Here is an 11,587-nt window from a genome sequence, read left to right on the forward strand (position 1 = left end):
GTGGTATCTAAAATATTGAAGATCAGCTTGAACAATGAAAGACATTTCAATCTATCTGGGAGAACGTGTTACAAATAAAAACTGACCTATAACAATATCAATAGGAACCATCTCAAGAAAAGTTTGCAATTTTATTAAAATTTAGGTAGCTGTGGAAGTCACATTGAACATGTTACAGTTTGAAATACATTTACCAGCAGACTTGTGCATTCAAATTAAAGCTGATGAAACATCACTGAGCTTTCTTTCAGACATATGTCAGCTAGAAGAGCCATATCTTTTTTTTTTTGCTAGGGGCTTTACGTCGCACCGACACAGATAGGTCTTATGGCGACGATGGGATAGGAAAGGCCGAGGAGTTGGAAGGAATCGGCCGTGGCCTTAATTAAGGTACAGCCCCAGCATTTGCCTGGTGTGAAAATGGGAAACCACGGAAGAGCCATATCTGTTTCTCTTCTTCCTTCATCTGATGCATACCTTCACAGCTAACATAGTTGCCAACATTGGAACCACTGTGTGTTGGTAATGTCGCAGATCAGCCCATTTTACAAGTATACTGAACATTTAATTAGGAACGTTTTGCAGGATTTTTCTTTTTTTTAACCTACGGAAGATCTTCAACCATCAGACTGTCCAGTCCTGGAAGTTCACGGTCCAGGCTTCCTGTAAAAGCAAACTCCGAACCCTTCATAACCACTTTTTCATCCTGATCTTCACAAAATCAATTGAGTTTTGAAGTAAGCAATCAATTTTCTTTCAAGCTCAACCCACATTAATAGTGTTCTCCCTAAAAGCCTTATAGTTATATTTATATTAAATTTCAAAAACATTCTCATTTACCATAAACTACATCAAACCCCCACCTCCTTTGGCTCGTTTCCATGTGAAGACAACCACTGCAAGAATGTGTAAACAGCTATAAGAGGACATCTGTGGTCAAGATGCAAATTAAAAATAAATAAATTTCATTTTTAATTTGCATCTTGACCACAGATGTCCTCTTTATTTATTTATTTATTGTATGGCTTTTAGTGGCTTACAGTGCCAGGAGTGTCTGAGGACATGTTCGGCTCACCTGGTGCAGGTCTTTCTATTTGACACCCGGGCGACCTGCACGTCTGGATGTGCGATGATAATGATGATGTAGGGAGACAGTAAAATGTGGTGTTTGCACATAGCATACTCACGTCCAATAACACCAACGGGTCTGCTCAAGGCTTAACATCGCCATCTGATGGATAATTCACCATCAACAGTGTCATATGCCCTCGCTCCAAACAAACTCTGTGGAGAAGTTTGGAACTGAATCCAAGCTTCTGGCATGCAATTTAGTGATTAGAAATTGTATAGCACCACCTCTCCTACCCTACCAACCAACATACTAATGGTGACTTATTTTTTCCACCAACGGGACTTGAACCGGCTAACCATGGTGTCACGACCATATAGACTTGACACCTTAACGATCATGGTCAGCAGGCAGGCTATCAAAAATGAAAGTAAGCTTACAGTTATACATGACTGTTGCTACTGTTATAGTCATGGATGCCCAGTTTTAGGCGGAATTCACACCACTGGAACATGACTTTGCATGTTTAAAAAGTCCCAAGTGTAACAGCTAGGATCCAAACTGAGGCTGCCTGATGAGTAGCCAGTGACAATCAAGTAGGAAAGAAACATATTGACATTGCCCTAATATAGTGAGACTACGTGATGCAAATGGGCGAGAAGCAATTACAGTACGAACATGGGTTACTGTATATATCGATTCACTTTGGTAGGCTGTCTGCCTCCATAGCGTAACGGTTAGCACTATTAGCTGCCGTCCTTGGATGCCCGGGTTCGATTCCCGGTACTGCCAGAAATTTAAGAATGGTAGGAGGACTAGTATGTGGTTGAAATGGTATATGCAGCTCACCTCCATTGGGGGTGTGCCTAAAAAGAGCACCACCTTGGGATGATAACATGAGTTTACTTTTACTTTACTTTGGTAGGCTTATCATTTGAATGGGATACTTCTGTCTATCAGTCCACATACATTTGTAAGTATTTAACCTGTCTGGTAACATGTGTTAATGTGATATACAAGCGAACTATTTATAGAGTTTTTCATTTACAAAGACTTTGCTACAAGTACCCAAAATTTCACGAACACTAAAATGTAGAACTGTTGACAGTACATCGTCATTTGAACCTAAAACCACCGTCAATGTTCTTGAGGAACAGAAATGAGAGAGGAAGGGTTACAGTTGATTACTTATCTAGTTAGTGGTGAGAGCCTGGCACTTGTCTTTCTTTGGCCAATATCTTCATTTTTCGAAGTGTCGGATACCTTCCATTTTTTCTCTCTGAATGATATATAGAGGATGGTTGTCTAGTTGTACTTGCTCTTAAAACAATAATCACCACCAACACCACATATATGACTGAGTACTTCCAAAATGGAATTTGTTCAAATCTTTGGAAATAGTAAAACCTTGGATTGCGAGCAACTTGGTTTGCGAGTGTTCTGCAAGACGAGCACAAATTTTAAATGAATTATAACATGATCAACAACTGAAGTTTTGTCACTCGTTTCCCTCATGCAGTAGGCTGTGGGTAATCGTCTCCCATAGTCGAGTTCAGTTAGTGTGCCTCGCTCATGTAGGTTTTTCCCTCTACTTGGTTAACGTCGCACCAACACAGATAGGTCTTAGGGCGATGATGGGAGAGGAAAGGCCTAGGAATGGGAAGGAAGCGGCCGTGGCCTTAATTAAGGTACAGCCCCAGCATTTGCCTGATGTGAAAATGGGAAACCACAGAAACTATCTTCAGGGCTGCCGAAAGTGGGGTTCGAACCCATTATCTCCTGGAAGCAAGCTCACAGCTGTACGCTCCTAACCGCACGGCCAACTCGCCCAGTCGCTCATGTAGTCAAGATCCATATGAACTGTACACTATAGCATTGTAATCATGTGTGTGCTTAAATAAAGTATTTTCTATTTAGTGTCCAAGTGTAGTGATCGCCATTTAGTAACTTTACAATGGCAATGGGCGCTGTGAAGAAAGAAGCTGAAGAGGAAGGCAGTAAGAAGGAGGAGATGAATACGGCGAAAGTTGGAAAAATAGTTGAGAAGTACAAATAAGGTGTTTGTGTGCCTGATATCGCAATATTTTACACCAAGTCTACATCAACTATCTACACAATATTAAACAAGAAGAACTGAACGATATGGATACAGCAAAAGGAAAAAATGAAAGTATCAAAGCAATGGCCACGTGTTCTGGATGTAGGCCTAGAGAAGTTGCTTCTTGTGAGGATCATTTTATATTTTTTTGGGTAATGGAAAACATCATCAGTGTTTAATTATTTCTTATGGGAAAATTCACTTCAATATATGAGTGCTTTGGATTATCAGTACATTTGAATAACTAATTATGCTCGCAATCCATGGCTTGACTGTATTTAAAAATGGGTTCCCCCACCTCGATGACATTACACCCGTCAGATCCAAGTAAAAATCTCTGACCTGGCTGGGTATCAAACCCAGGGCCTCTGGGCAAGAACCCTCTGGACTGCAATGCTGGCTGGAAAAAGGACATAAAAGTAAATTTTCATTCTGTTAAATAGCTGCCTCTGTGGATCAGTGGTAGAGTGTCGGTCTCCGGATCCCAAGATAGTGGGTTCAAACCCGGCAGAGGTAGTCGGATTTTTGAAGGGCAGAAAAAAGTCCATTCGACACTCCATGTCATACGATGTCGGCATGTAAAAGATCTCTGGTGACACATTTGGTGTTTATCCGACACAATTCATTAAATCTCAGCCACAGACACCCAAGAGAGTTTCGGTTTACTCCATCAATCAATCAATCAATACTGATCTGCATTTAGGGCAGTCGCCCAGGTAGCAGATTCCCTATCTGATGCTTTCCTAGCCTTTTCCTAAATGATTAAAAAATATGCAAACTCATATCATCATCCCGAGGTGGTGTAGCTCCTTTCGGGAAAACCCTCATTGCAGGTGAGCTGCATGTACCATTTCAATCACATACCAGCCTTCCTGACATTCTAAAATTTCTGGTGGTACAGGGAATCGAACCCAGGCTTCCAAGGATGGGAGTTAATAACACTACCCGTTACGCTACAGAGGCGCTGTAAAATAAACATTCGTTAACATACAGTAAACCAAACCAAACTAAACCCCATTGCACAACAGCCCTTGAAGGGCCTTGGCCTACCAAGCGACCACTGCTCAGCCCGAAGGCCTGCAGATTACGAGGTGTCGTGTGGTCAGCACGATGAATCCTCACAGCAGTTATTCTCGGCTTTCGAGACTGGGGCCGCCATCTCACCGTCAGATAGCTCCTCAATTCTAATCACGTAGGCTGAGTGGACCTCGAACTAGCCCTCAGGTCCAGGTAAAAATACCTGACCTGGCCGGGAATCGAATCGGGGCCTCCGGGTAAGAGGCAGGCACGCTACCCCTACACAACTAGTAGGCCTAGAGTAAAACAGAACGTTGAAATTGACGAGCAGCCAGATTTGATTATTTTCACCATGTTGGTTATTCCTGTTCATATTGACTTATATTCAAATTTCTATAAAATACTTTCCCGCCTTGTCAATACCTTACATGTATTACAAGTATTGACAAGGCGGGAAAGTATTTTATAGAAATCAGGCAGCTGGATGGCGTCAAATTGAAATGTCTGCAATGGTAGCTGAGGCCTATTATTTATTCTATCAAATGGCTGAAGATCTTCTATTTTAAAAAGTCTGCTCTGTTTTGTTCTTCAGTTTTCACATAACAGTTTGAATAGTAAAGACTGTGTGTTTACTGAAATTAAAACTACAATACTGATAACCACCTGCCGTAGTACAATGTTCTGGGGATTTTTCGACGACACAGACCACTTTCTGATCTGCACTTAACTAAGTACCACAAGGCCTATAGCTCATTCCACATTAAGAAAACAGTATTGCTCTTATGGACCTACAAAGATTGAACACATCCCCTCTGAGACACCCATAATTCTTTGAGATTAACGGATATTATACTATACTTTGTAATGTATTATGAAACAAAGATAAAAAGGATGAGGCATTTTTTCACGTATGTTATTGAAATAATTACATAACATTTTCTTTTTCATAAATATATTTATAGAGAAAAAGTACAATGGCGGGAACAGCCATCGCTTCGTTGCCTTCCTTCATTGTCCTACTGTATTGCTCTGGTACAAGGCTCGTGTAGCCTCTCACTCTGTGAACTGCCAGTAGCTCACTTCTGTAGTGAAGTCATCTACAATATTTGTTTGTTGCGTGTGTGTTTTAGGCTTTAAATCAGTGTGTAATTGTCTTGTGTCGAGTAAGAGTTATGCGATAAGCCTATGTGTGTGATTTCTTTCTTTAACATTAATATTGTGATTTTTTATAAAGTCGTCTACAGTATTTATTTGTCGCATCGGTTTTCTAGGCTTTATTGCCTGGAGAAATTTATTAAATGCATCCCTCACCTCTTGAGCCCATAAACGTTGTCTATTTTCTCCCACGATTTGCCTTACTCTTCAATGCTGAGGGTTTGTATTTGCTGTAGTTTACCTCTAATTCTGTACAAACCAAAAACAGACCCTATAAACCCCCCATCCCCTGTAGTTCATAAAAATAATTTGTAGCTTAGTTTCTTCCACTTTTTGTCTTGAACTTAAATACTGAATTTCACACATTTATGTACCGCCGTTTTCCGGTCATGGTGTTGAGCAGAGCCATTCGATATGACAACCCTGCTGTCATAAGAGCAATACTGTTTTCTTAACATGGAATGAGCTAGGATAGAGAAAGTTAGGTTTGTCTGCAGATGGATAAGGGTTAAAAATAATCTCTGCGATAAGGAAATTAGAAGTATATGGTAATAATGTTATTGGCTTTACGTCCCACTAACTACATTTACGGTTTTCGGAGATGCCAAGGTGCTGGAATTTAGTACTGCAGGAGTTCTTTAACGTGCCAGTCAATCTATCTACACAAGACTGACGTACATGACTACCTTCAAATACTACCGGGCTGAGCCAGGATCGAACAGGGTATATGGATAATATTAGTGAGAATTTCCAAAGCATAGATAGTCGGGATACAGAAGAGAATGGGTGGCATACAGGGATGCTCTGGTAAAAACAGCAAGAGAATGCCTAGGAGCAACTGTGAGTAAAGATGGAAAAAAGCAAACATCTTGGTGAAACAATCCAATCAAGAGAGGCTGTAAATGTAAAAAGAAGGCACAACAAAAATGGCTCCAAACTAGAACTGATATAGATAGAAAATTGTACATAGATGAAAGAAACAGAATCAAACAAATCACTGTAGAGGTGATTATTGTTTTAAGGGGCAACCACTCTCTGTTAGCATAATAAGAGAAAAAGGAAGTGTTTTTTTTCTTTTTTGTGGTTCAACATCTCACTAACACATTAAAGGTTTTCAGCAATGCAAGGATAAGAAAGTGCTAGGACTGGGAAGGAAGTGGCTGTGGCCATAATTAAGGTAGAGTCCCAGCATTTGCCTGGCGTGAAAATGGGAAACCATGAAAAACCATCTTCAGGGATGCTGACAGTGTGGTTCGAACCCACTATCTCCTGAATGCAAGCACACAGCTGCACGACCCCCTTTAGGACAGACAGGCTGTAGGGAAACCTTACTGGACTGTAAGAAAGAATCTTAGAAAGAGAGGGAAAAGGGAATTATGTGTACCCACAGGATAATTCATATAAACTTACTATAGAACCTAGAGAATTAGGGCATACTGGATAAATGGAAGGAATATTTTGAAAATCTTCTCAATGAAAAAGGAAATCTTGTTGTTAAAGTCCCAAACAATGGAGTTCATGAGGAGGAGGAACAATGATGGCAGTAAAATTTTGCTCAAAGAAGTTGAAAATATAGTAATAAACTACACTGTTACGAAGCGGCAGGGTAGTTGCTTCGGAAGGTGCCCTGAACTAGATCCGTGAGACAGTGCTGCAACGGGAATGGAGGAAGATCCTCTGTTGTTCTTAGCAGATTACTAAAGTCTCTAGACAAGGCTACCAACTGTTACTGTAAACACAGATAGCGAGGTGAAGATAAAAGGGGTTAGACTTTGTTTAGGAATTAAAGTATATTAAATTAATCACCACTGGTTTAGGAGTTTTTGTTGTGCCATAGTAGATAATGACACCTTTCTCTAGGTAAGTCGACCAATCTGCAGTGAATCATGAGAGTGATACCATACTGAATGTATTCAGCCAATAGAAGGGTTTCTCCTGCCAACTATTTTGGAATATAATGACCTGTTTATGATGTTTTATCGTAAATGCAAAAAATACTTTTTAGAACGGGTTAGTGGGTTCCCAGCAGTCACAACTACATGTATTTTTAGCTAAGCTTTTTACAACTGGTTTACGTCGCACCGACACAGGCAGGTCTTATGGTGATGATGGGATAGGAAAGGGCTAGGAGTGGGAAGGAAGTGGCCATGGCCTTAATTAAGGTACAGCCCAGCATTTGCCTGGTGTGAAAATGGGAAACCATGCAAAACCATCTTCAGGGCTGCCAACAGTGGGATTCGAACCCACTATCTCCCGAATGCAAGCTCACAGCTGTGCACTCCTAACCACACGACCACTTGCTGGGTGCTAAGGGAATCTCCTAAAGTTTTACCAGAATGAGATTAACATGGAACGTAAGATATCTTCTGCTTGGATGAAAGCAGTAATTGCATCTATCTGTAAGCAAGGGAACAAACCGGACTGCAGCAGTTATCGAAGCATTTCATTGATCAGTACACCACACAAGGTTCACAGGCATTTTGGAAAGGAGGATATGATCAATGGGTGGAAAGTAAGCTGGATGAAAACCAGTGTGGTTTCAGACAACAGAGGGGCTGACAAACCCAGATTTTCAGTATGCATCAAGTAACTGAAAAACACTTTGAGAGGAATACAGTTATGTCTTATGGAAGAAACCTAAGATGGAATGCCAGGCAGGGAATATAAAACATGAACAGGTGGTCTCTTCAAGTAGGCCTAGTGTGTATTCTCCCAGGATGGTAGTAAACTAAGTGAAATTGAATCAAGGCGCAGCAAAGCCAAAGCAGTGAGCTCGCAATTGCAAGTATTCTAAAGAAAAAAAGTCAGCTTCCAGACTAAACTATCTTTTCATTAATCGGTTTTAATACCAACTTTGAAATACAGGAGTGAAAGCTGAGTGTACTCAAGATATCTTACTGGTAAGTTGGAAGTAGGCCTAGTAAACAAAGTAGTGAGGAGGGTTACCGGTACTGGTATCCAACAGGTGAGAAAAATTGCAGGAGTATACTCAGAATGGAGAGATATTACGCTAAGGAATAACCTGGATGAAGCTGCACTTATAAATCAGCTTGAGTGGTGAGGTCATGTGAAGATAGTGGAGGTGCTTAGTTAATTCACAGAGGCGTGCAGTTTGAGTAATGAAAGGCACAAGAGTCTGTAATAAAGATGTATGTTATTCAGTCCAACTTCATGTTAAGTTTAAATATGGTAAGCACTTTTTCAAGATGCCAAAGCCTGCAATAAACATAGATTTATCTATCAAGTTATCTATCAACACACACATTATTTTCCCCTTGTAGTTCAACGTTGCACTTACACACAGGTTTTCAATGCAAGGATGGAAAAAGGTTAGGATTTTGGTGGAAACAGCCATGCCCTTAGGTACAGTCCTGGTACTGCCCTATATAAAAATGGGAGGTCACAGAAGACCAATTTTTTTTAGGACTGCTGATGGTGGGATTCAAACCCACCATCTCCTGAACAAGAATACAGATAGGGCCTACACTACCCGTACTACATAGCCAACTCGGATAATTAATTGTTTCTCTCTTTGCTGAATGACAACTAGGTGACATGATATGTGAACATAGCTTACGACGAATGTCAACGGGAGAAAAATGGGAAGGGTGTCAATCAACAGATAGGTTAGGTTGCAGATCAGTAAAGGTACAGCAAGATATTTCACCCCTACAAGTACTTAATACATATTCTCCACGTTCAGAGTGTGTGTTAGGTGTATTACTGCCACAATACGTGTCGTGTCTGTTTCATTTTCTTTTATGTTCGCCGATACTTACCAAGTTTTCTCGTAGCCAGACTCCCACCGATATCCGGTATTTTCCTCTTCCTCAGCCATTTGAAAAGAGGTACTCTTAAATTTAGTAATGTGATAATCAAATCTACCCCGTAGATTTCACTGAGTGAAGAACCAAAATTATGCACTCGAACACTTCTTGCTTCACAAGTTTATATACCACTGGCTGAATGAAAACAAAAAGTGAGAACAAGTTTTGCAATCCACGTGCAACAATAGTGGACAACGAACTATCTATAACCGACGTGAGCCTCACCAAATAAGCCTCACGCAATGAGCAACAATGGAGTTTTGTTGAAGCGATTTATTGCAGCCTATTGTTACCAGCAAATAGAGCGCTCAAGGAACTTGGAATAGAGCGCTTAGAGCAACGGGTAAACATAGCAACCGAAAGAAACCGAATTATCCCGAGCTCACGCTCGTGTTTTCATTTTTTTTTCCCCCCAGCTCTTTTTGTTTTGTTTTTGGTATTGGCGTGTGTGCGGCTATCCTACAGAATAGATTAAACCGAAATCGGAATATGTACACTGTAATGTATTTGGTATAGGTATCATCGAAGGTTTTATTCGTGGAAAGTTCTTCTGCAGTTCTGTACAAAGATCATGACTCCGCAGATGATCTGGATACTCGAGTATACTGTCGACGCAGAAAGTATGTGCGGTCGAGTTTAAACGCAAATAAAATTTGAACCAGTCCCCCAGTCTAAATTATAATCACACCGTCGTAAAGCTTGTTTTATTCTGTGTTCTCTTATGGCATTTGCATATTTTTTATTATGTTTCTTGTGAAAGTTATATTAGGCGGAATGCAAAAAGTACCGATTTTCTTGCCCCTTTTTTTTGTAAACAACAATTTGTAGCACCATTAAATGAAAACACACTGTCCGATGTTCATGAAATTTAGGTGGATTATGGAATGCATTATTATAAATATATTTCTGAAATGTAATTACTTTAAACACTTTGGAAAAATGTTATTATTTTTGTGAAAGGCTGTCCGTTTGATACTGGGTAGTCTTCCGGAATCCAGATTGAGTTCATCAGAAAGGTCTGACGTTTTCCGTTTCAAATCGTTGTATACCGAAAACGTACAATGATTTCTGTATTTTATACCGATTTTTATTTGAAAGCGAGCGATAAGCGTTCCGTTGTGAAATCAGCTTGCTTTCGCCAGGGGTAGTACAACTAACAGATAAGGCCAGTTAGCACAAGCCTGAACGTGTTTACCGGTACTGGCGCTCACGAGTTACATTAGCGAAAGTTTCTAACTGACTTGTCGCATATTTACAGTTTTTACATTTCCCATCAGCTTTTCACGTGAGGGCTTTGGACCTCCAACGGCAGCTTTAAAAATATGTTTATTTTATTGTAATTGATTTGTTTCGTATTTTGTATATTTAGAATATTATGTACAATGTATACACAGTACTGTATAATGGTTACTAGGCTATTTACAATGTGAGGATATATTTTCATGAGTCATATATTATCTACATCTGATGTCTCATCACTGGAGTAGAAATTATAATCGGTACTTTCGGAATCCGAGTCCTCAAGGTCAGTAATTGGAGGCTGCGTCATTAACGTATTTTCTGAGAGATGGATGATCTTTCTCCCAATAATAATTCTCAATTTTCTGTACGTGCATTACACACTGTTTCCAAAGATCGTGTGTTTCACGGAATGTAAAGTTTCCTCACATAGATCTCTGATTACATTTTCACGGTTCCTTTCTTTTTGGACGTTTACCGTATTAACACTTGCTATTTTATTTTTCACGTAAGCCCAAATGAGTTCTATGGCATTTAACTCGTAATGCGTGACAGGCAACCACACCAATTCAACATCTTGGCGCAATTCTGTCGTAATTTGGTCAGGTCTCTTTTGCGGAATTCCAAAATAAGGCTTAGCATGATCAATCAGGGCGGCTTTTGTTAAGATATTGAAGTTAGAGGCATCAGGAGGCAGAGAAATGTTCTTTTTCTCTACCCAGGAAATAATATTAGTCTTCAGGCAAGCCATCGTTGAGGTTATGTTTCCGGATCAAGCATCGTATGGTAAGGTGCCTGATCAATCACAATAGCCGACTTCGGTGAGCGTTTCATTAAAATCTTGCGAACACTTTCCTCAAAATGCCGAGAATTCATCTCCTTGTGATAGCCTCCAATCCCTTTCTTTCCTACAGAATTTCGCCCCTTCCAAAAATCCGTCTCCACTACTTATATATGTAGTATAATTACACGTTTTCCGGCACCAGATGGAGTTCTAAAGACCCCCTCCAAATCGTTGTATACCGTACCCAAAAAGGTTTTCCTGCCGGGCATATTTAACCATGTGATTTTGACCACACCAAGTCTCATCTGTGTAATACACTTTATACCCACTTTCTCTGAATCATCGTAGTTTTCATAAAAATGCATGCCGTGAAGCAGCAACAGACACTGATTCAATAA

The 11,587-nt window shown here is 40.2% G+C and overlaps 1 protein-coding gene across 2 annotated transcripts in view; it reads right to left on the reverse strand.

Moving 5' to 3' along the window:
- Nucleotides 1–9,492, reverse strand: part of Ssl1 (general transcription factor IIH subunit 2 Ssl1) — a 57,252-nt gene extending 47,760 nt beyond the window's left edge. For both annotated transcript variants that reach the window (XM_067149776.2, XM_067149775.2), the window contains exon 1: nt 9,119–9,492. In XM_067149776.2, the coding sequence (XP_067005877.1) occupies nt 9,119–9,177 (59 nt within the window). In that variant the 5' untranslated portion in view covers nt 9,178–9,492. The remainder of the gene's footprint in view (nt 1–9,118) is intronic.
- Between the last annotated feature and the right edge of the window lie 2,095 nt (nt 9,493–11,587).

This window comes from Anabrus simplex, chromosome 6 (assembly GCF_040414725.1).
Source record: "Anabrus simplex isolate iqAnaSimp1 chromosome 6, ASM4041472v1, whole genome shotgun sequence".
Lineage (NCBI taxonomy): Eukaryota > Metazoa > Arthropoda > Insecta > Orthoptera > Tettigoniidae > Anabrus > Anabrus simplex.